Below are 24,071 nucleotides of genomic sequence, written 5' to 3'. Positions count from 1 at the left end.
CTGTGGAACCATGCCTACATGAATACGAATTCTCTCAACCTCCCTGTAGGCTTGAAAACTTACATGTTGGGGGAAATGTATATATATATATGGCCCCGTACAGTGAATGAATGAATGAATGAATAAGGCCTCAAAGATGAAGTAGAAATCTGCTGAAATGCTTTCTTTATGCTCTCCTGCCTACCTTCCAAAGTGGGTTTGTATTACTTCCGTAATAAAAGAAACATTTTTTTTCAACCAGAAAAAAATGGCACAGGAATCAATTGACAAAATAGGCATTTATTCCAAGGACATAATGCCGTGAAGAAACCCCCCCAAGGCCAGCCTGGGAGTGGGAGAAAACGGCTCCCCCCAGCTCAAGGGGGAACGGAACCTCGGTGCTTCTCTGCACCCCAGCCGTGCAGGGAAGCCTGGGGCGGAGCTCTGGGAATGAGCTCTGGGCTGTGGGCCCGCGGCCTGACTTGCCCGCCTGTCAGCGCAGGCCCAGATTAGTGTGACCAGTGCTCCAAGAAGCCAGAGTGTCAAGACAGATGACAAAGGAAGTCGTGCAGAGGCAGGGCCAGGAGCCCTGACAGGGAGATGCCCAAGGTGTCGGAGATACAGGCGGCCGCCATGGCAAATTCCCGGTGCTCATCACTCGTCTGGAGAGGGCAGAGAGCAGGGGTGAGGCTTCAGTCCTAGACACCCCTGCCCTGGCCTTCCCCAGCGAGGCTACCCACAACCCTCAGCCAGCTGGTGCTGACCTCCAGCGCAATGTTGTGGAAGGTGTTCACATAGGCAGCACCGCCCAGGAGTCCCTCATACAGAATGATCAGGAAGACGAGGTAGATGCTGGGCAGGAAGCTCAACCACACGTCCACCAGCAGGAAGGCCAGGTTGAAGCACTATGGATGCAGGAGGAGGGGAGGGCTGAGCCTGGGACCGGCGGCGGCCAGGGAGGCCGCGATCCCATCCAGTGGCCCCCGGTTCCGAGAGATGCTGAGAGGGCTGACGGGCCTGGCTCACATCCCAGCACCCAGCTGGCCTACCAGACCCTGAGATCCGGGGTAAGCCTGCTCCCTGTCCCGTCCCAGCACCCGAGACCTCGTAGGTCTCGCCCCACCTCACCTTTGGTCCTGTCACGCCTGCTGCCTGGAGCGCTATTCTGCCTTCCCCTCACTTGGGATCTCCTAGCCACCACTGTTCGTGGCTCACCTTGGATCAGGACCCCTCCCACCCCAGTGCCCTCCTCCCAAGGGCACGCTCCCCCCCCCCCCCATTTTGGGCTACACATGCACCAGCAGTTCTCAACCGGGTGTGATTTTGCCACCCAGGGGACACTGGGCAACATGTAAAGATGTTCTTGGCTGTCACGAGTGGGGACGGAGTAGGCAGAGGCCCAGCCCCCTGCCGGGCACGAACGGCCCCACGACAAAGGATGGTCCAGCCCCAAACGTCAACAGTGCCGAGGTTGAGAAACTCTGGCTACAGTGTTCTCAGTTCTCTTACGAAGCTTCTCCGACCCCACCCAAGGGGGTAGGTCCCTCCTGTGTGCTCCAGTCCTTCAGAGGATCCCCAGTGCCCCAGGTCTGAGCACACAAGGTTGCCTCCCCAGTGGGTAGGCCACCGTGGCAGCTCACGAGGTTGATGTACATACACCTGGGGGTGTGGTGACCCACATAGACCTTGCCCTCAGAGGTTCTCATTCATGAAGTCTGAGGTAAGCTCAGAGACCTGCATGGAAAAGAACACGCCCAGTAGGGGGCGCCTGGGTGGCTCCGTCGGTTGAGCATCTGACTTCAGCTCAGGTCACGATCTCACAGTTCATGGGTTCGAGCCCTACATCGGGCTCTGTGCTGACCGCTCAGAGCCCGGAGCCTGCTTCCGATTCTGTGTCTCCCTCTCTCTCTGCCCCTCCCCTGCTCACTGGCGCGTGCACACTCGCTCTCTCTCAAAATAAGTAAATAAATAAACTTTAAAAAAAAAAAAAAAAAAGGACAGCTAAAATCGCAAGCCACCCATTTCAGTGGCATCTACTGAGTTCAGAATTGTTGACGCAGTGCTTTGGCACTTTGGGGGTACATAGCCCTGGGTTCGCAGTACTGCTCAGACCAACAGAGAAGCTGGAGGCCATTCACATGGCGTCGTCATAACCCGGAAGTGCAAAATCTTCACTTGCCCTATATCTCGTTATCCGAGGCGTGAGCTCAGCTTATTAAAAAGGACTTTCCTGTACTAACCAAAGATGTAGTTTGAGAGTTACCTTCAGGGGCTGTAGACACATGACCTTGAAAATGAGTTACCTCCAGGAGCTGTAGACACATGACCTTGAAACAGCGAAGGCTGGTTATGTGAAGCTACTTGGGTTAGACCGTTGGGAGTGGATGGTGTCTGTGCACTTAACGCTGTAATACTTTTGCTGTGGGAAGTCACAATTTGCTCGCCAGCCTTGAGGTCAATAGCCTGTTGACTACGACATCACCGATTCTATCACAATGAACCATCCAGAATAAAAGAATGGTACATTTTTTTTTTATCCTTAGAAACGTTATTTGAAACCCTGTGTCTCTGCGCGAGGCTTGTGGAAATAACCATTAAGTGAGTGCTTCTAATGGGTTAAAACAGAATACAAAATCTCATTTTCTTCTTCTTCCTCTCACCTCTATTTCCTACGACTGCCCTGACAAGTAGGTGTTGGCCACACCCGATTTATAGAGGAGACGCTCTAGGCTCAGGCTGGTGTAGAGACCGGCCCTAAGTCACCCAGCTACAGAGTACATAAGCTGGGATTTGCACCCAGGTTTGCCAGGCTGCTGAGGTCACGCGTTTTACGCAGAGCCGGAGCCCTGCTGGCCTTCTGTCCCCCGGGCCCAGAACCTGATGGTGAGCAATAAATAATTCCTGCTGAGGGAGGGAAGCCTGGGGTCTGGGAAGCCGGGAGCTACGGTGGGAACAGAGGGAGGGCTGGGCTCGGTACCTGCAGCAGGGCCAGGACCCACGTGAAGCGGATTCGACAGCAGCGGAGAGAAGAGCGGGACACAAAGACGCCGGCCTGGTAGAGCATCTGGTACCTTCGGTGGAGGCAGGGAGTAGGAGGAAGCCCTTCCGGGTGCCGCCCCCAGCCCCCTGCCCGTCCTGCCGCCACACCCTCGCCCTTCTTACCAGCGGTACTGCTGAGCGTGAGTCAGGGACGTGTTCCGGAAGAACAGGAGCTCAAACTGCAGCAGAGAGCAGACAGGGCAGACGGTCAGAGACATGTGGGGCCCCGCCTCCGTTGCTACTCCCCCCCCCCCCCCCCCCCCCCCAGCAGCCCTCACTCACAAGCCCCTGATTGATGAAATACTCCGCAAAGTAGACCAGGACCAAGGGGACGATGTACCACAGCAGGCCCTGGAAGGGTCAGAAGCTGTAAGTGGCAGGCTGGCAGGCGGGCACTGGCCACGGGGGACCCGCCACCATCCATACCTTGAACACGGTCCACCTTTCCTGAAGGGAGAGGTTCGAGCTGGAGTCTGCAGGGGAACAGGGAGAGAAGGGCAGGTGAGGCTGGCACGTTGACTCGGCAGAGGGTGCTGGTGTGCAAGAAACCAAGCACGCTCACGCTCATTGAGCGTGCTTAAATGCCACCGGACTGGGGCGCCTGGGTGGCTCAGTCGGTTAGGCGGCCGACTTCGGCTCAGGTCATGATCTCGCGGTCCGTGAGTTCGAGCCCTGCGTCGGGCTCTGTGCTGACAGCTCAGAGCCTGGAGCCTGTTTCAGATTCTGTGTCTCCCTCTCTCTCTGCCCCTCCCCTGTTCATGCTCTGTCTCAAAAATAAATAAACGTTAAAAAAAAAAAATTAAAAAAAAAAATGCCACCGGACTGGGACTGTACAATTCAAAATGGTCAAATTGAGGGGCGCCTGGGGGGGCTCAGTTGGTGAAGCATCTGACTTCCGGCTCAGGTCATGATCTAACGGCTCGCGAGTTCGAGCCCCGCATCGGGCTCTGCGCGGACAGCTCGGAGCCTGGAGCCTGCTTCCGATTCTGTGTCTCTTCCTCTCTCTGCCCCTCCCCTGCTCGTGCTCTGTCTCCCTCTCCCCCTCTCAAAAATAAACATAAAAAAATGGTGAAATCGGTAAACTTCACATTAGCTCTGTTTTACCACTGCTTAGAAAGAAAGAAAGAAAGAAAGAAAGAAAGAAAGAAAGAAAAAGAAAGAAAGAAGCCGGTGAGACGTCTTCACAGCTCATGTATACAGCTCAAAAAGGCTACACACTCCATCCCAGCCAAGCTGGCCCCTCCTTTCCGTTTCTTGAACATCCAAGCTCATTCCCACCACAGGGTTTTAGAATTTGCTGCTCCCTCTGCCTGCAACCTGTTCACCCCGACATCCATAAGGCTGACACCTGGTCATTGAAATTTCAGCCCAAGGACACTGCCTCAAAAAGGCCTTCCGAACCACCTTCTCTACGCAGGACCCTTCTCTGTTTCCCCCCGGTTCCCAGCAGCAAAACCGCTTTATGTCCGGCCAGCACTTACCAATGCTTGAAAACAACACGTTTCCGATTCAGCTGCTTCTTCACGAATCTCCCCCCTTTCCTATGTCAGTCACCTGGTACCCCCAGCAAGTGCTCAATGAGAGCACTTCTTGAATAGATGAACGCAAATGATTCTTACCGTAACCAGCACATCCACTCCCCCCCCTTCCCGACCGGGTCCACCGTAGACAGCAAAGGCTAAAACCCAGCGAGAGAGACAGTGACGGCTCTGCGTCTCTTACCTGACTTCGCCTCGGGGGCCTCGCTGTTTATCAGGGGCTGCCGGGCTGATGTCTCTGCCTCTTCCTCCCCTCCAGGGTCCTGGGGCTCGGGAGATGTGAGCAAAAAGAAATAGCTAGGAGCGGGTGGGATGAAGGTAAGACCAGAGAGGCCGCTCCCTCCCAGGGCACCACCCCCTCCACCCATCATTGCCACAGCCCCCCATCCCGTGCCAGAGATGATCGCTCTAGCTACCGTGTGTTACGCATTCATTCAACTTTTCAAATTTCCGTCACTTCTAATTTGCCGTATCTACGCTCCTCCTATATATAATTTTTTTTTTTTTGCTTGTTATTTTCCTTTAAATTGATTCCCTTTTTCTACGTGGCCTTGTTCTAAGCATTAATATGTGGATAATAGATTGGATTGGCTAGTTTAAATTTTTTTCCTAACACACTCAAAATTAATCAAGTAAGGGTCCCCCCCACCCCGCCCCCCGCAAATCATCTTGGGATCCACACTGTATCAGAGGCTTCACACACATCACCTCATGAAGACACAAGGAGAACTACCGCCATTTAAGATATGGGGAAACTGGGGCGCCTGGATGACTCAGTTGGTTAAGCATCTGACTTGGGCTCACATCATGATCTCACGGCTCGTGAGTTCGAGCCCCGCCTCGGGCTCTGTGCTGACAGCTCGGAGCCTGGAGCCTGCTTCCGATTCTGTGTCTCCCTCTTTCTCTGCCCCTCCCCTCCTTGCGCTCTGTCTCTCTCTCTCTTTGTCTCTCTCTCAAAAAACAAGTAAACATTTAAAAAATTTTAAAAAAATGATACAGGGAAACTGAGGGCCGGAGAGGTGAAACACCTTGCCCCACACTATATCACTAGCAAGTGGAGGCTCCAGAACTCAAACCAGGCCCATCAGAGTCCAGAATCCACATCCCCTCTTTACAAGGAGGCCAGGATCGGAAGACTGGGAGCAGGGTCTAGTTCTCTCCCCTGACCCATCACCCTCCCAGCCCAGGCAGCCTACCTGGCCAGCAGCAGGGCGGGGATACCCAGCATGGACAGCAGGGTGTGCTGGGGGGAGAGGCCAGCCTGGGTGAGGCCCAGGTAGGACAACGCTCCCAGCAGCCCTGCTCCCCCGGTTCCTGAGGACCACCAGGAGATCACGGCCCTGAGAGGAACACAAGGGTTGAGGAAGGACCAAAGCCAGCACCGGGAGGTCCTCTCCCCGACTCCCTGCTCTGCCTGCTTACCTGGGGTAGAAGGCGGTGAGCGAGAGGAAGGTGACCTCCCCCAGACCTGACGAGATGCTAGCCAAGACCACACCTGGGGGGGAGGGGAGGGGGGGACAAGCATGGCAGTGACCACACCCAGCCTCCCTGATATCTCCGGCCCCCTGAGGTGTCTGGCCAGGGCCTCCTCTGCATCAGCTCAGCGGAGCTAAAAACAGATCCCTTGGGCAGGCGGGCTTCAGACCTGGAGTAGAACCAACCCGCTCCCCCCGCACATCCGCTCACAGGGAATGGTACCGCCATCCGCCCAGTTATCAACTCCGGAGCAAGAACTCATCTCTGATGCCTCGGCCGTCATGGAGTCTTGGTGACTGCTCGTCTTGAGCTCCCGGTGTTCCATCCATTCCCTCCTATCTCCCCACCCCCCAACCCCTCCAAAATGACCCCATCCCCCCTCTCCTGCCTGTGACAGTCCTGGCAGGCTTCTGAGGGTTACACAAACAATCCCTTTCCTCGGGGAAGCTGGGGAGACTACCCCACAATGCTCAGTTTCGGTTCCTCTGGGTTCCCCACCTGACACGAAACCTCACACTCACCACACAGGCTGGTCCCCACTGAATGAGAAAAGGCAACCAGGATGAAGCTTCCCGCAGAACAAATCCCGCTGACGAGCACCCGGGGGCTGAGGGGGAGAGGTATAGCGAGAGAAGAAGAGGGTCAGCTTCCGCCCGCAACTCCCCAGCCCTCCGGCCGTCTCAGCCCTCCTGGCCTCCCCACTCTCAGATCCCACCTGCCCTTCCTCCCACCACCCCCACCCGGACCTGTAGGGCAACAGATGAAGACCAAGAGGGGCCAGCAATTTGATGACGAGGGTGGGGAGGATGTCGGCCAGGAGCACCGCCTGGAACGGGAGAACACGTTGAGACCCCAGATGGTCCCAGGCACAAACCTCCCAACCAAGTGGCCAAGGAAAGACACACACCAGCCGGGTCGACCCGCTACAAACACAGGCCCTGAAGTCAGACAGCTCTGGGTTCGAGTCCCAGCTCTGCTGCTCCTTAGCTAGGAGTCAACAAGACATTCACACGCTCCGAGTTTCAGTTTCCTCGTCTGGAAAATGGGGGATGGTTATAGCGCCTAGCTCGTAGCACTGCTGTGTGCATTAAATGAGCCAATGTAGGCCACACACAGAAAAGGCTCAGTAAATGGTCTTGATTATTATAATCACGACAGTCGCAGCTGGGTGCTGGGGGTGGGGGTGCGGGGCAGGGGGAGACCAGATGGGTACTCACAGCCGTGGAGACAGAGTTGCAGTCAAATCGAGATGAACTATTGCGGGTGGTGGGCGCTGGGTCTGGGTCTACCTGATAAAAGAGAAGAGTCTTTTACCCAGGGAGGCAAGAGGAGAGACCAAAAGGGCCCGACTCCAGTCCCAGCTCAGCCCTAACTTGAAGGACGGCTTTGGCTCCGCGCTGTACTCTTGGGACCTGGCTTTTTCTATGTGCACAACAGGCAGGGTGAGGTGGCCGTGGAAACCTTAAACTAAGGACCCGAAGGCCAAAGATGGCCCTGTAAATGGGCTCTACTTGGGTAACACATTCAGGAGCTTTCATTTTTAAAGATTTCGGTTTCCAGAAAAGCTGATCTTGGACCGAATTCCCTGTGGGGCCTGTAAGGAGGTGGCTGCTGGCCTTTGGCGTGCATCCCCTCGCTCATCATAGACAAGAGGGTCTCAACGGGAGGTGATTATAGCCCCCAGGGAACATTTGGCGATATCTGGGGACATTCTTGTCTCAACTGGAGAACTGGGGGGGCGGGGGGGGGGGTATGCTACTGGTATCTAATGGGTAGAGGCCAGGGATGTTGCTAAACACCCTACAATGCACAGAAAGCCCCACAACAGAGAATTCTCCAGCCTAAAATGTTCAGTGCTGGGGTTAAAAAAACCCTACCAGGGCCCCACCTAGCCAAAATTTGAGTTTGGACACCTGGCACCAGTTGATTCTTAAAAACCCTTCTCACTCTGAGGTCTGGGAGATTGGGAACTTTAGTCCTCTTGCCCCAACCCTTGGCTACCCCATTCCCTGAGTTTTTCAAAGGGGCCCCTGCCCTAGGTTGAGTTCTTCATCTTCCCATGATGACTAAATATGGTGGCGGTGATAGAGAGGGTCACTTACACGGCTTTGGTTCCCGGATGCCCTCTGGTGGCTAAGGATGTCATGGGCGGCGCTGAGCATCACCACATAGGAAAAGTTGTTGCAAAGGCCCAGGAGCCTGGAGTGAGCATTATAGACCTTTTGTTTCTTCAGTTTTATTGAGATATAACTGACACAGAAGAACACATCCCAGCCTCCTTCCAGGCTTACAATCTACCCACAGTCCTAGCACCAAATCTCCCCTTCTTGTGGCCTTCAGTCAGCTCCCTTGTTTTTCTCTGTCACTAGGCCCCCCCCCCCCCCATCTCCATTCAATGTTAGGGCTAGAAATAACAGGCTTTGGGAGGCAGACGGGTCCACATCTTATCTCTCCCAGGAAGAGAAGGAAGTCGTCCTTGATGCCTGTCTCCTCCAAGCTTCCACCATGATTCAGTTCCTGGGACTATTCTCATCCACTGATCCACAGTCTCTGACGTGCTGGGACAGTAGAAAGATCCCGGAGCTTGAAGCTCGGAAGGATCACGTTCAGATCCCAAGCCTGCTGCTTCCTACTTGAGTGGCCTTGGTCTCCTCATGGGTAAATGAGGATACAAGTTTCTCTTCTCACTGCCTCACAGGGGGCTGCAGGGATGAAAATAAGATAATACCAAAGTCCTTTATGACCCATGAAGAATCTTTTTTGCTTAGTCTCACTTCCCAGAGCCACACTCAGTGATGGGAAAGGAACTGGGCCAAGAGCCAGAGAGTTCACGTGCTCCTTCCACAAGCCTACAAAGTGGTACTACCGTTCTCATCTTGCTGCTGTGAAACCGAGGTTCAGAGAGGTTACGAGACTCTTCCAGAGTCACGTGGGAAGTCACTTCCAACCCAGTGTGCCACCCAAGCCCTCCATGGTCAGGTTAGTGCTAGAAGCATTTCCCAGAGCTCAATATTTGAATGATTCCAGGAGGTAGGTGGATGATCTTTTAAAAAGCAGGCATGTGCTTTTTAAAACATGCATTGGGAGCAATACTGGCTTTCCGTCTAGAATAGTGATTTAAAGTTTTCTTTAAAGAAACACATGCATTTACAAATCTAAAGCCTGACTTGCTTGAAGTAAAACACGAAGTAGTCCTACAGGTGAAATGAGGCTCTGGCCAAAATAAGAAGGTGGTAAGTAAATGAATAAAGTCTGGGAACTTTACCCGCAGCCTTGGGCAAACCAACTGGCTCAGTAAATATTTGTGAATTCAGCTCCTTTTTCAGAGCTCAATTTTTTCCTCCTCAGCTCTTTCTTCCTGTTGCTTCCCCTCTTCCCACCGCATTTTTACTTCTGCTGAACTCTTCGGGCCACTCACCAGAAACCCATCGCGTTCTTCCAAAGGGCTCCCTGACGGTCTAACAGACGGGGCCGAGGTTCGGGGGCGGTCTCCTCCCCTGGGAAGGCGAGAAGAAGCGAGCATGACCTCCACCCCACTCGCAGGTGCACGAAGGCCCCACGGGGCTCCTCCCGGGGCCGAGCCAGCGCCCGAGGCCCGAGTCTGGTGGGGACAGAGGCTGTCACTCTCAGGAGGGCGCGTAGAAATACGCACCCTCGGAATCCAAAAGGCGCCGCCGCGAGCCCGCACAGCCTCCCATGGCATCAAGTTGAGATCCCGCGAAGCGTTCAAAGTCAGCGAGAGTCCAGGCTTGGCTCTGACCCGGCGGATGAGGGTCTGCGACAGATGAGAAGGATCAACGCCCCACTGCCGGTCCCGGCTCCGGCTTCTCCGCCGCACTCGCGCCCGGCGACCCACCACGTTACCCCGGGCTCCATCTCGCGCCCTCGCACACCCCACCACGTCCCACCCGTGGGACTCCGCCCCCGCCCCCTTTAAAGCAGGGGGCTCTGCGGTCTGTACCTTTAAGAGCAGCTGCAAGTTCGGCCCCGAGGTACCGCAGGTGGGCGGCTCACGTGACAACACCAGCGGGTCCCTCATCACGTGCTTTTGGAGGTCACCACAACTTCCGGGTCCTCTCTCTGTCTTCGCTTTAGGCCTTCCCAGCCTCGGGGCGGGGGACAGAGAGAGGCCGGGAGAACCCTGGAACGGCTGGTTTAAAACTAGAGCGGGTAGGATCAGCAAAGAAGAGCCACGACATTAGACTAGCGGGGCGCAAGGTCTTGACCGTATCCTGCCAGCACTAGGCATGGCAGCAAGCGGCTTCAGCTCCTCTAGCGACCTTCAATTGCCAGAAATAAATATGGCCACCGGGTTACTCCCTTCTCTGTTTCTGGTTGGGAACAAAGACAGCCAGTTTCGGGGCATCCTTATTCTTATCTGTTGCCCTTAGATTGCTTCGGAACTGAAAATAAAGATAACACTCATCAAAGAGGATTTCTACCTATTGGCAATATCCAAAGCATTAAGGAGATCCCTTTCCCCAAATTATCCTAGAACTGAAGATTATCACAGAAATAGTCCCGCCTCCCCCCTCGCTTTACAGATGAGAAAACAAAAAAGGAAAATTGCTGGTGAAGACGCAAAGTGAGACCTAAACGTGACCTTAGAGACCTTTTTAGCAATAGGAAATAGAGCACCAGAGGCAGGTGTGTTTGGCTGAGCAGGCTGCTGGCAGAATTCCTGCCTGCATCGAGGATACTTAGACCTGACGAGTAATAAGTTCCAAAATTCTGATTCTGTGATCTCATCTAGTCCCTTTAATTGGAAATTTAGAAGGTGGGGATTAGGGGAAGAGGTGTAGATCAAAGTCACTTCACATAGTCCCAAATAAGGAGTGATTATTCTCTTACCTTTCTCTAGGTAGTTAAGCAGCATCCTGAATTTTCTTCATGGAGTCCTTCCCCTGCTAATCCCTTCTATGGGCTTCCACCAGCTGGTGCCCACCTCTACCAGCTCTTTCTCACCACCAAGTCCTCAGACTGCTGTTTGAAATGTGGCCCCCTTGGGCTGCTTCCCAGGTCACTCAACCAATGAAATATGGTGTCCTACTACGCTTGCGGTGCCCTAGAAACTCAGCAACATGTCATACATGGCCTCTGCCTTCAAGGAACTCACAAGAGGTTGAGAGGTAGACACAAATAACCACAACACAAAGCTTAGCCAAGTTTTGTTTTGCAAGAATGACTACAGATGAGGGAATGGACATTGGAGCCACCAGCCCGGCCCCTTCTTCCCCTTAGGGAAGCATTAATGACCCTGAAATGAGAAGCCAGAGCTCTTACCAACCCCTCTTCACTCCTACTCCTTGTCCCTAGGCAAAACAGGAACCACAAACCCCAGCTTCCTCTCACAGAGTGGCTGTGGCTTGTGGGGGAGACGGAAATGGCTGAGGTGTGAATACAAGACCTGAGTCATTTAAGCTGCAGTTGCCACGGCCCCCTCCCCCCTCCCCAATTCTGAGGTCTCCTGCTCCTACGTTTTTCTTTATGGCCTCCCTTCCCTTGCCCTTCAATTCCAACTATGCACCTGAGTCCCCCCAGGTGATGCAAACCCATTTCCCAGCCAGGACTGGAAGCTGCTGTGGGCACCGCAGAGGGTGGGCAGGGCCTGGGGAGGGGATGCGTCAGGCAGACTTAGGGGAAGAGGAAGTGTCCTGGGCCCCGGGGAAGACTGGCTTGTCTCAGTGGGTGGGGACGGTCATTTGTCGGCTTTCTGGACACACAGAGACAGACAGGATGGATTTCCTCCGGCTCCATCTCCCTGGGCTGCATCAGGCCTTGAGGGGGGCATTGGTGAGAGGGGCAAGGAGATGCCAGAGACTTTCGCCCTGCTCCCTGGGCCCCCCCCTCTTCCCTCCACCCTTTGAGACTCTCCTCAAGACTGGAGATTCCTTTCCCAGGATCAGGTAGCCTCCTAGCCTGATTGTTTCTGGATTTCAATACCCCACCTCCACAGATACATCCCTACCCCTAATCTAGCCCTTTCCTTTTCCTTCTGCAGATACAGTTCTCTTTCTCCTTCCAGATCCCAGAACCCCTCTTCTGTATCTGAGTTCCTCTGGGGCAGGGTCCCATCCTAAACAGTCCTAAGAAGGCTGGATCTCCCCTTAATGCCTTTGTCCCCCTGCCCCTTCTCTTCCAGGATTCCCTCAGCACCTTTGTCTCCTACCTTATGGGCGATGAGGTCCCCACTGTAGAGAGGAGGGAGGCAAGGGCAGCTGAGGAACTGGGGGAGGTGGCTGCAGGAAGGCCAGAGGAGACTGAAGAGAAGGGAGCCCAGGAGGCCCTTGAGGGCCTTGGAGGCAGCCAAAGCAAGGAGGGTGGAGGGCTGAGAGAGCCTAGAGAGGCTGGAAGGTACCAGGAGGGAGGTTCAGCTACAAAACAGACCTGGGATTGGGAAGAAGGCAGCTCCCATGGGTCTCAAGCAAACAGGCAGCTCACTGGGGCCTGGGAAGCAGCCAAGGCTGCCAGGTGCCAGGAGCCAAGTGCCCACTTAGAGGCCAAAAAGACGTCTGGGGCAGGGTCTAAGGCTGGTCGAGACAACGGCAGCCAAACCCAGGAGAGTCGAGGGCCCAATGAGCAGGAAGTGAACAGAGAGGAGACACGGAGAACCTGGGAACAGGAGGAGGAGGCGGAAGAGATCAGGGAAGGGAAGCCAGGGGTGGCCGGAAAGGCGGAGTCAGAATGGACCTGGCAGAGGGAGCCCGAGGGGAAGGTAGCAGGGGACAGCAGGGAGTCATTAGAGCAGGTGTTCAAGGAGGCAGTTGCGGAAGAGATCCAGGCGCCTAGGGCCAAAGAGGCTGGGAAGGAAGGAGAGGTGATGGTGGTCCTAAGGGGTAGCCAAAGCACAAGGGTAGAGAAAACACGGGAGTCAGGGACAGAATCTGAAGCTGGGACAACCTCAGGCAGGGAGGAAGAGGCCAGGACAGCCTCAGGCAGGGAGGAGACAGAGACAACCTCAGGTGGAGAGGAGGAGGCCAGGACAACCTCAGGCAGGGAGGAGGAGGCTGAGACAACCTCAGGCAGGGAGGAGGAGGCCAGGACAACCTCAGGAAGGGAGGAGGAGGCCGGGACAACCTCAGGCAGGGAGGAGGAGGCCGGGACAACCTCAGGCAGGGAGGAGGAGGCTGGGACAACCTCAGGTAGGGAGGAGGAGGCCGGGACAACCTCAGGGGGAGAGGAGGAGGCTGGGACAGCCTTAGACAGGGAGGAAGAGGCTGGGACAATCTCAGGGGGAGAGGAGGAGGCCGGGACAACCTCAGACAGGGAGGAGGAGGAGGCAGAGACAACCTCAGGCAGGGAGGAGGAGGCTGGGACAACCTCAGGTAGGGAAGAGGAGGCCGGGACAACCTCAGGGGGAGAGGAGGAGGCTGGGACAGCCTTAGACAGGGAGGAAGAGGCTGGGACAATCTCAGGGGGAGAGGAGGAGGCCGGGATAACCTCAGACAGGGAGGAGGAGGAGGCAGAGACAACCTCAGGCAGGGAGGAGGAGGCCGGGACAACCTCAGGCAGGGAGGAAGAGGAGGCAGAGACAACCTCAGGCAGGGAGGAGGAGGCCGGGACAACTTCAGGTAGGGAGGAGGAGGCTGGGACAACCTCAGGGGGAGAGGAGGAGGCTGGGACAGCCTCAGGCAGGGAGGAAGAGGCTGGGACAACCTCAGGGGGAGAGGAGGAGGCCGGGACAACCTCAGACAGGGAGGAGGAGGAGGAGGCAGAGACAACCTCAGGCAGGGAGAAGGAGGCTGGGACAACCTCAGGCAGGGAGGAGGAGGCCGGGACAACATCAGGGGGAGAGGAGGAGGCCGGGACAACCTCAGACAGGGAGGAGGAGGAGGCAGAGACAACCTCAGGCAGGGAGGAGGAGGCTGGGACAACCTCAGGTAGGGAGGAGGAGGCCGGGACAACATCAGGGGGAGAGGAGGAGGCCGGGACAACCTCAGACAGGGAGGAGGAGGAGGCAGAGACAACCTCAGGCAGGGAGGAGGAGGCTGGGACAACCTCAGGTAGGGAGGAGGAGGCTGGGACAACCTCAGGGGGAGAGGAGGAGGCTGGGACAGCCTCAGGCAGGGAGGAAGAGGCTGGGACAACCTCAGGGGGAGAGGTGGAGGCCGGGACAACCTCAGACAGGGAGGAGGAGGAGGCAGAGACAACCTCAGGCAGGGAGGAGGAGGCTGGGACAACCTCAGGCAGGGAGGAGGAGGCCGGGACAACCTCAGGGGGAAAGGAGGAGGCTGGGACAGCCTCAGGCAGGGAGGAAGAGGCTGGGACAACCTCAGGGGGAGAGGAGGAAGCCGGGACAACCTCAGGCAGGGAGGAGGAGGCCGGGACAACCTCAGGTAGAGAGGAGGAGGCCGGGATAACTTTAGGCAAGGCAGAGGCCGGGACAACCTCAGTTGGGAAGGAAGGTAACCTCTTGGGAGCCAGGGAGCCAGAATATGGGGAAGTAGTCTCCAGAGAAAGGATCTCAGAGGGCACTGGGAGGACCTGGGCAATAGAGGAGGCTGCCAGGGAAGACCAGGAGGAGGAGGTGGATGAGAAGAGAAAGGCTGAGATGAGCATTTCCCCCAAACAGAGCCAGGCTCTAGGAACTGAGGGCGTGGAGGAAGCAGTGAAGGACCAGCTGGCAGGGAAAGAGTCTGCAGGAGGCCAGGGGTCAGAGGGGGAGGGAGAGGGGTTTGAGGTCCAGGCAGATCGGGACGGGGAAGAGGCCGAGGGGAGGCAAGCCTTGGTGAACAGGACTGTTGCCCTTGGTCTGGAGGAGGTGGTGCAGGCAGAGAAGGCCAAAGAGGAGGGAGAGAGTTGCTGGATCGCCGAGGCTGAGTTGCCCAAGAACAAAGTGGCAAACGAGGCTGAAGGTGATGCTGGCTTGGAGGCAAACCCGGAGGCCAGCCTTGAGAAGGAGTGCAGGGGGGAGAAGAGCGAGGGGGAGGCTCAGACAGGTGGAGAAGGGCTGGCGTTGGAGGGCAGTGGCCTTGAGCACGAGGTCACCGAAGGCCAGGACCCTGAGCTGATGGCCGCCCCCCAGACCCCAACAGAGCAGCCTGAGGAAGGACTGGGGGAAGAGGAAGAGCCCCGGGGCATTCCAGCCCTGAACAAAGAGGAGACAGAAAGGAGCCCGGAGGAATACCCCAGAAACCTGGGGTATGGAAAGCCTGGTGCCTCTGGGACTGAAGCCCAGAGGAGGGACTTGGAGGGAGGGGATTCCCACAAAGAAAAAGCAGATGCTGAAGAGGGGGAGGAGGAGGCTGTAGGAAGCCAGGCATCAGAGGAGGCCGAGGAGGCCGAGGAGGCCGAGGGAGGCCAAGAGTCTGCGCTCCCAGATGTCCTGGAGGCAGGTGGGGAGTGGAAGAAAGCTGAGGAAGCAGGGTGTGGAGCAGAGGAGGAAGAGGCCCGCGGAGCACAGAGCCAGGAGCCGGGTGGAAGGTTCAGCGCAGGGGCAGGGGCAGGTCGGGCACTGGGGGAGTCAGATGCCCGAGACACCGAGGATGAGGAGGCAGAGGCCACGGTGCCCTGCAGGGCAGACACGACATCCAGCGGAGTCTGGGGGCTGGAGGAGGCGGCTCTGAGCCTCCAGGGCAGCGAGGACACAGGGGTCAGTTCTTCGGCCGCTGAGATAGCGGGGGACAAGGCCGATGGGAGGGCTGCTGCACCTGGGAGAGGGCCCAAAAGAGAGGCTGGGGAAGCTTGGGAATCAGAAGGGAGGCAGGAGGCTGGGGAGGAAAGGAGCTGGTGGAGGCTGCGTGGGAAAAAACCCGAGGGGGGCCAGAGTTTGGCCTGGAGGGCTCAGCAGACATGGAGGTAAATAGCAGAGGGGGCCCAGAAGAGGCTTTTGAGGCCGGAGACGGTGAGCCCAGGGGAGAGTGCGCAGAGGTCAGGGAATCTGCAGCGGCAGAGGGAGGCTGTGGGATGGACGGCTTTACCTGGGGTTCCCAGGTGGCGAGGGCAGAGGGCGCCACGGCCACGGTAGAGGCCGAGGGGCTCCCAGGAGGGCAGACGCCGCCGCGGGAACAGGAGGCTGCGGGATGGCAGTTAAAGGAGCAGGGGCAAGGCGGTGAGGGGCAGCGTGGGGACCTCCACCCTGAGAAAGAGGCACAGAGGCCCCTTGACGTGGAGGGTGTTGAGGTGACTGAAGACCAGAGGGCAGAGGCCGAGGAGATTGTTCCAGAAGGCCCGGAGGACATCCAGGGCCAGGAGGACCAGTCAACACACCAGGAGCCTGGGCCACGTGGGGAGACGGCAGCAAGTCCCGGAGGGGATGCTCACGGCAGCTGGAGTGAGGTGAGGGCTCCAGCCGGGGTCTGGGGCTGGACAGAGCAGAATATCGAAGCCAGCCCCTTGGTACTCGGTGCCCCTGTCCCTGCAGGCCCTGCTTCCTGGGTCTCGCCTGGACGTCTCTGTCTCGAGGAGCCGTGTACTCCTGTCTCGAAGCTCCTCCCAGCGTCGCTCCCGGCCCTCTTTCCGACGGACCCCGGCCCCTGAGCGGCAGGAGGAGCCTCCCAGCCCCCCCCCTGAGGAAGAGCCGTCAGCCCCCGAGCAGAGACTTCTCCGGCCAGAGGAACCCCCGGAGGCAAGCCCCCCAAGGCCTGAAGGGACCCCACCGCCAGCCAGGAGAAGGCCCCTGGGACACGGGTAAGCAGAGGGCGACGTGGCTGGGCCGGGGTGGGGAGGAGGCCGTGGACACGTGGAGACCAGCTCCCACAGCCCGTCTCCACCTGCAGGTTTGGCCTTGCCCACCCCGGCATGATGCAGGAACTGCAGGCCCGACTGGGCCGGCCCAAACCCCAGTGAGCGCCCCGAGCCCCTGGGAGCCGGGCCCTGAATGAGCGTCAGAAGGATCCACCAAATCCTGCTCGGCCTATCTCCCTCCGCCACTTTGGACACACCCTTTTCCACCCTCTGGGCCTTGGTTTCTTGGTGTGTCAAGCTCGGAGCAGACAGAGGCAGACATCCTCGAGAAGCGTGAACTTGAGGAGTCTGACTGCAGTGTGGCTGATGGACAGCCCCCCCCCCAACCCCTGACCCGCTGGGAGCGCGCCCCTCATGGCCCGTCCTGATCACGCCTCCGGCGCATCTCTGCTGTCTGCAGGACCGAGGGGACGGGACAGTTCTCCTCACGGCCTTCCCTCCCCGACCTCTCCGGTCCCCACCCAGGCCTCCAGAGGGCAGTGCAGTGGGAACCCAAAGCTCGGCGGGGTGGGCGCTAGCCCGGAGGAGAGGGGTCAGGAGGCCCTCTGGACCTCCATCTGCAATCAGAGGTTGATGGGACGGATCAGTGGCCTTGAGCTTTGAAAAACTCACGGCTCTGCAGGTTACTGTGGCAACCACCAGCCCAGCAAGCCAGTCTGGGGGAAGGTGGGCCAGGAGCCCCCGAAATTTAGGAGCAGAGAGGGGTCCAGGGCGGCCAGAGACTACAGACCCCCCCCCCCAGACCCTTTTGTCCTTTGGCATCAGGCACCCCTTCTGGGAAAAGAAGCCGAGGCTGAGAGAGGATGACAGTGCTTTATTCGGCACCCCGCACGGTGGCCTAGCTCGGGGACAACTAGCCGGCTCTGAAACAATAAATAAACCATCATTTTCCTAAACAATAAATAAATATCCAAGAAATAAATATCCGGCAGGGCCTGGAGGGGCCTTAAGTTATTGGGTGGGGGTTGGGGTGGGAGGCCGGTGGAGTCCTGCCCTGTTTGAGGCAGACGAGCTGGAGGCTGTCCCGTTGGCCCGAACTGAATGAAGGGTGAAGGGAAGGGGCTGAGCGGTCACCCCATCAGGGCCGGGAGCCGAACGAGGACCCCGAGGCCGGGGCTGGGTTTCCAGCTTGGGAGAGTAAGAGCAAGTCCCTTACGGCCCGAGCTAAGACGAGCTCTAAGGAGTGCAGCAGCTGGTAGGTATAGAGGAGCTGGGGCCAGGACGGCTGCCCTGACACCCGTGAGAGGCCACTCGGAGCCCCTGGGAGCGGCTCCTTCCTCTCCTCGTCATCTTCCTCCTCGGGGAGGTTGAGTCCCGCAGCCAGCACCTGTGAGGAGAGGCCCACGGGTCAGACAGTGGCCAAGCGGAGACCCCGAGCAAACCCTTGTTCCTTTAGGTGCCCAGTGGTAACAGAATGACATCAGATACCACGAGGTCATGATTTCCCTGGACAGCCCCTACTCTAGACCTTCCATTATGTCATCGTCTCACGTGTCCTGCCTGATTTTTTGATTCGAGAAAATGGAAGTCACCGAGCCAGATGCCGCGCCCGGGGCGGGCACACAATCCCAGGATCGCCCTGGGCGTGTGGGATGCCCGAAGTTCTCCTCTCGAGGGTCATTTGGGGGTCCGGAGAGGGCAGCAAGGTGGGACAGCCAGTTTTCATGCTGCTTACATTTTATTAAGGATAAAACGCCTGTTTCCCTTGGAGATATTCGGGAGGATCTGGTGACGTTAGGGGCTAAGGGAGAAGGGACCGAGCTTTGCTGTAGGGCCTGCTAATGCCAGCAGCTGTTCCGGGTGCTTCAGAGCTGTTTGGATCAAGACATCAAGAGGAGGCAGAGATTCGGGGGGGGCAGAGCCAGGGCCTACACACACACACACACACACACTCAGAGGACCTACAGCATCTCCTTCCAAACTTACCCAACCTGCGGGCAGGGAGTGTTTGAAAAAGGGGGCCCGTGAGGCTCAATGTTACGTGTTGGTCTCTGGGAGTTCGGGAGGGGGGTGAACACTCTACCTGGAAGTGGAGATGCCGCTGCAAATCCCGGAGGTCCAACCTCATGGTCCATAGCTCTATCTTCTCTGAGCTCGTCCAGCCCCCCTGGCTTCCCAGGCTTCCCAACAGGGCATGGAAGGGGCGAAGTGTCATGAAGAGGAAGCAGAGTCGTTCTGGGTCCTGCAGGAGGGAAGGGAGGGGGTCAGGAAAGGCTTGCAGGCTGAGGATCAAACCTAAGCCCATCTCCACTGTCCTATCACTCTCTCTCCACAACCCCACTCTATCCTCTTCCCTACCATCCCCTTTCATGTTCCTTTCCTTTTTTTTTTTTATTTTAACGTTTATTTATTTTTGAGACAGAGAGAGACAGAGCATGAACAGGGGAGGGGCAGAGAGAAAGGGAGACACAGAATCTGAAACAGGCTCCAGGCTCTGAGCTGTCAGCACAGAGCCCGACGCGGGGCTCGAACTCATGGACCGTGAGATCATGACCCGAGCCAAAGTCGGATGCTTAACCGACCGAGCCACCCAGGCACCCCTCCTTTTTTTTTTTAAGTTTATTTTGAGGGGGGGGGAGGGAGGGACAGAGAGAGGGAGAGAGAACCCTAAGCAGACTCTGTGCTAACAGCAGACTGGGGGCTCGATCTCAGGAACCGTGAGGTCGTGACCTGAGCCGAGATCAGGAGTTGGACGCTTAACCGGCTGAGCCACCCAGGCACCCCCCTCCGTTTCACGTCCATGGCTTCACTTGTGTTTTTATCCTGTCTCCAACCTCCTTCCCACACTAATCCCACGCCATCCCTCCTCCGTATGTGCAGCCTCGTTCTGACATGACTTCTTTATTCCAGCTGGATCTTTATATCCGGTGACGTGCCAAGCCTCATCCGGATCCAATTCCTCCATTCATCCCCAAATCCATTTTCCATTCAATCCCCTGACGTCATCACCATCCACCCGGCCCAGCCTTGCTGCCAGCTCTCCTGCCCCACCCCACCGGCCCCCAACTCACAGAGAGGCTGTGCCAGGCCTGGAAGGTCAGGGAGACATTGGGGAGCTGATCTCCCAGGGGCAGGAGGTCCAGGCTCACTCCTGGCAGGTGAGATTCAGCCTGTGGGGCAAGATCTGTTAGTGGGGGGGCCAGAGGGATTGGGGATTCGCCCGTCCCCAAAGCCAGCTGCATCAGAGAGAGACTCACAAAGCGGTGGGCCTGGGTCCGAACCTCGGAGAACAGCTTCCTGGCGAGGTGCAGGCTGACCTTGAACTCCCTCCGCAGCTCCTGCAGGCTCAGGGGGGGCCTCCCTGGCGGCCTCGGGAATCCCCAAACACCAGCACGAGCCAGGAGCAAGGAGAGCAACAAGAGGCTGAGCCCTGGAGAGAGGGGGGAGATGGTGGGCCAGGTTGGGGGAAAGCTCGAGAAGAACTCAACATGCCCCTTCTGAGCCTGTGCTGTAGGCAAAGCCTGTGTGCCATTTTGCTGACCCCGCAAGGCCACTAATAACATGGAAGCTATCGAGGACACCATATGGCATCTCTGTCTGAACGAAAGGAAGGTACCCCTTCTCCGAGGGGGACACGGCCTTGCACAGAAGGCCCACATTCGTAAGCAGATCTCAGGCTCCATCTCGGCCCCTCACTAACTCCCTTGGCTAAGTGTCTTTTTCGGTGAACCAACCGCTCAACGGTATGTGGCAGCCTGGGGGCTATTATCCGTGCATTTTGCAGATGAGGAAAATGTGAGGCTGACTAGCCCAGGGTGGCGTGGCGAGAGGGGGAGGGGACCAGGACTGGATTCCAGATCTGCCCAAATGCAGATCCTGCGTGCTTCCCCCGCAGGGAACTCAGACGAGGCAGCCACCTCCCCTGGAGTGGGCACTCTGTTCTGCCGAAGATTCCTGGGGCTTAGCCAGGCGGCTCTGATGGCCTGAACTGGAGCCCCAGGGGTGGGCGGGCAGTGCTGGAGACTCTACCTTGGAGAGTCAGAAGGACAGATTGGTCCAGCCACCACCGAGGCCGATGGGTCACTCTGCAGTGTCAGAAGAAGAGGGGGTGCCAGGGGGAGGAAGGGGGCCTGGGATGGGAGGCATAACCTCTGTTTCTCGTCCAGGTCCTTCCCTGGATGAGATGAGTCGCCTCTTATCTCTGTGCCTCAGGTTTCCATCCGTAAAATGGGGTAGTCAGGCCAGCTGGTTTCTGAAAGTATTTCCGGCCTATGTTTCCTGGACAGAAGAGAGAGGGGCCCTAGGGTGGGGGGTCTGGGAAGAGGCCAGGGTTCGGTGGTTTCTCCATCAGGGAGAGGAAATCTAGCAATCACTGGAGTTACACAATTCTCCTCGAAACACAAACCAAAACTAAGCTGTAAGTCTGTCTGTTCCCGCTCACCCTCCTCTCCATGCTTCTCCCTTGTCCATTCTTGATGGGCTCTGCTTCCCGAAATGTCCTGTACGTAAAGGTGAAGGAGAGCTTCTGGGTCCTTCACCGGCCAATGTACTTCTAGAGGTGGTGGGTGGTCCCTGGGACCCCTAGCATCCGGGCTCCCCGGTTTAGGGACCACATCCCAGGGACTTCAGGCAGAGTGGGGTTCTTCTCAGCTCTGTGTTGAGGGAAAGTGAGTACCCCAGGCTCTGGTGGATATTGCCACCCCAAATCGAGCTGGGCCACTTCCTAGGGCTTCCTGTCTGAGCTCTGGGACCCCAGACCCTTCCCTTGGCTTCTCCCTACGCTCTGCACTCAATCCCAGCTCCTTGGCTCTGGCTCTCTACCCGTTCTCCAGCCCTTGGTCCCTACTATGGCCCTACCATCTGCTCTTCCTTCTGTGTCTCTGTGTCCTTGAGTCGCCCACTGTGGATTGGACCTCCTTCCAAGCTACAGACCCTTGACCCAGTTAGGCCGCCGCTGCCTTGCCCCCGCCCCACACTCCAGCCCACTCCTCCTGCCCTTCTTCCTCTCCCAGCCCCGGTTCTCAGCCAAACTGTCCCGTCCCCGCTCAGTCGCTCTAGCCAAACTCCTGATCCTGGCCCTGGTCAAACTGGCTGCCCGCCTCTCCCCATCTGGGCCGGTCAAGGCTTCCCATCCGCTGCCCAGCCCTGATCAAACCATCACCCTCATTCACTCCAGCCTCATTCCTATCCTCCGGTCGACTGTTTCCTGTATCCTTAGTCTTGACCCAGTAGCTGTCCCTCGGCCCCCGGCCCCCATCCACACCAGTCAAGCCCTCCCACCCCCTGCCCAGTCTCAGCCAAGCTTGCCACCCCCTCCGCCCCCGGCCCTGGCCTCAAACTCACGCCAGCCAAGGTCGCCTGCCATCTGGCCCATGACGGGGCCCAGCCTGTGTGGCCAGCCATCTCCCGGGCAGGGGTCTTATACTGGGGGCTGCGCCGGTTTCACTTTCCGTCCTGCTTGTACTTTCGGCTTTGCGCTCAGTCTTCCCTCCTCACCACCCCTTGCTGAAATGGGGAAATGTCATTTCCCTTCCCAGAGGGGGCGGGAGGTGCAGCAGGGGGGGTGGAGGGGGTGGCGGGAAGCTAGGGTTTCGGTCAATCCAAGCTCCGGACCCCCCGCTGAGCTCCTAGGACATTTCCTCCCCTCGCATCCCCACTCCCGGGTAAGTCACTGCTCTAGGGGCTGGTGATGGGTCCTGGACCCTCAACCCCTCCTGTTCCTTTGCTCTGTCATCATCATCCTATGCCATCACCAGCTCACTGTCTGGCAAAAGATGGACGGCCAGGTAAGGGGATTGCCCATCGGAGAGGACTTGGGGTTTTGAGTCATCCTACTCTTTTCTGGTTTACCAGATGGCTGAGTGAGGGAGTGCGAAGGAAGCGGGGAAGTCGCTGGGGGGGCTGGGAGGGGGGTTTTGTGTGGAGCACTGGGGCCCCAGCCCGGGCAGGGGCAGGGCAGGTGAGAATGGGCCGAGGGCTCTGTCTTTGGCCAGAGTAAGACCTGGGATTAGATCTCAGTCTGTAACCATGATCAGGACTTGGTCTACTAGGGCCGGACTTGGTCTAGAACTTTGTCTAGGGCCAACATCCTAGCTCTGTCTGTGTTTGGGGTCAGAGCCGTCAATGACCCAGAGGCTCTGCTTGGGACCCATCGGGGTTGAGCTTAGACCTCAGTCCGGATTGGGCCCAGAGCTCAGGCTGTGGCCGAGCTTCTGACAGAGCCTGTGACTCAGGTCAGGGCTCAGGCCTGGGCTGGGATAAGAGCTCCCTCGATGACCAGGGTCAGGGCTCACCAGGTTGGGGTTGTGTGAGGTCAGGATGGGGCTCAGCCAGGTCCCAGAATAACCCTGCCCTGTGTGTTTCTGCTCTGTGGACGGCTGTCAGGGCTGGGCTGCCTCAACGACAGGTCTCCCTTCCAGCACGGTTCCACCCTTCACCCCACCCTGGATTTTCCATCTTCAGGGACACGATGGGGGTTTCTTGGTCTTCCCCGAGGCCCACTTTCCTTTTGGGATCCGTGGGGTTTCCCTGTTGGGTCCCTGCAGTGAGACAGAAACCATGGGGGCTTTCCCTTCCTGTAGTCTGCCTCCTCGGCTCTACACAGGCCCTGCCCCTCGGGGCCGCCTGGAACCAACTGCCAGGGAAGTACCAGTACATTTCGGGGAGCAATCCCAGAGGGCTGCTTGGAGGAGAAGGAAAAGGAAGAGCGGCTGGCACCTGCCTAGCCCAGATGGGTTTCGCTTGCCGCGTCCCCCAGTGGTGACAGCTCATTCTCCCACATCCCACGCAGCTGAGGCTCCCCACTGTGGGGGGTCCCAAACATCCTGAGACTGATCGTGAGGACAGGCACAGGCCCTGGTCGGTCTTCCTCCCATCCCCAAGTCCTGCGGCCACTCTGGAGGCATGCCACCCCACTCACCCTCTGATGCAACCACTCCCCACCCTTTGCCGGTACCCAGAACTGCCATACCTCCTGAACCTCGAACCCCATCACCCACTCTCTCACCACAACCTCCTGATCCTCCCGACCTTCTCTGATGGTTCGTCAAGACCTCCTGTCTCTTGTCGTGTCTCTGCCCTTCTCGATCTGGCTGCAGCTGACTCCCACAGCCTCATTCCTGGCCCCTGCCCTATTTCTGCTCCGGCAGCTGGAGCTTCACGCTTGGACATGATGAACCACCTCAGACTTGCTTGCCTTTGCACACGCTCCTCTCTTTGCCTAGAATGTCCCACTGCCTTCTCTGGAGTTCCCTCTCCTCAACCTTTTCTGAACCTACCCCTTGTCACGGGCTTCCTCCCCTGAATAGCTCATTCCTTCCTGCCATAAATCCTGTCTCCAACAGACGTTTCATTTTTATTTCTCTTGCTTATTCTATCCTCGCTCATACCACTCCAGCCATCCCGGCTCCCTCA

General features: G+C 57.6%; 3 protein-coding genes across 7 annotated transcripts; 1 reads left to right on the top strand and 2 right to left on the bottom strand.

Annotated features, from left to right (window-relative positions):
- Positions 1-259: 259 nt before the first annotated feature.
- Positions 260-11,445, bottom strand: CLN3 (CLN3 lysosomal/endosomal transmembrane protein, battenin). 2 transcript variants are annotated; one of them, XM_042921490.1, is made up of 17 exons: positions 10,884-11,445; positions 9,994-10,193; positions 9,685-9,807; positions 9,451-9,529; positions 8,135-8,231; positions 7,250-7,321; positions 6,779-6,858; positions 6,554-6,639; positions 5,979-6,051; positions 5,753-5,896; positions 4,741-4,853; positions 3,445-3,491; positions 3,301-3,369; positions 3,142-3,197; positions 2,957-3,050; positions 744-884; positions 260-641 (listed from the first exon to the last, which is right to left on the bottom strand). In XM_042921490.1, the coding sequence occupies exons 3-17, from the start codon at positions 9,728-9,730 to the stop codon at positions 522-524; spliced, it is 1,317 nt and encodes a 438-aa protein (XP_042777424.1). In that variant the 5' UTR covers positions 9,731-9,807; positions 9,994-10,193; positions 10,884-11,445; the 3' UTR covers positions 260-521. The 2 variants fall into 2 exon arrangements, with proteins under 2 accessions (XP_042777424.1, XP_042777425.1); XM_042921491.1 differs by lacking the exons at positions 9,685-9,807; positions 9,994-10,193; positions 10,884-11,445 and having other exon boundaries at positions 8,135-8,734; positions 9,451-9,530.
- Positions 11,446-11,493: 48 nt separating this feature from the next.
- Positions 11,494-17,621, top strand: APOBR (apolipoprotein B receptor). Its single transcript, XM_042921497.1, is given in 7 exon segments — positions 11,494-11,825; positions 12,175-13,068; positions 14,047-14,133; positions 14,233-15,777; positions 15,780-16,310; positions 16,396-16,661; positions 16,751-17,621. Coding segments are annotated over 7 exon segments (3,450 nt in total). The 5' UTR covers positions 11,494-11,768; the 3' UTR covers positions 16,821-17,621.
- Positions 17,622-17,706: 85 nt separating this feature from the next.
- Positions 17,707-22,129, bottom strand: IL27 (interleukin 27). 4 transcript variants are annotated; one of them, XM_042921496.1, is made up of 5 exons: positions 22,002-22,129; positions 19,916-20,088; positions 19,730-19,828; positions 18,742-18,900; positions 17,707-18,045 (listed from the first exon to the last, which is right to left on the bottom strand). In XM_042921496.1, the coding sequence occupies exons 1-5, from the start codon at positions 22,030-22,032 to the stop codon at positions 17,797-17,799; spliced, it is 711 nt and encodes a 236-aa protein (XP_042777430.1). In that variant the 5' UTR covers positions 22,033-22,129; the 3' UTR covers positions 17,707-17,796. The 4 variants fall into 4 exon arrangements, with proteins under 4 accessions (XP_042777430.1, XP_042777427.1, XP_042777426.1 ...); XM_042921493.1 differs by having other exon boundaries at positions 19,730-20,088; XM_042921492.1 differs by lacking the exon at positions 22,002-22,129 and having other exon boundaries at positions 19,730-21,918.
- Positions 22,130-24,071: the final 1,942 nt, after the last annotated feature.

The sequence above is a fragment of the Panthera leo genome, chromosome E3 (assembly GCF_018350215.1).
Source record: "Panthera leo isolate Ple1 chromosome E3, P.leo_Ple1_pat1.1, whole genome shotgun sequence".
NCBI classification, from domain to species: domain Eukaryota; kingdom Metazoa; phylum Chordata; class Mammalia; order Carnivora; family Felidae; genus Panthera; species Panthera leo.
Note: the sequence above shows the minus strand (reverse complement) of the source record. Positions and strands in the feature narration are given on the sequence as shown.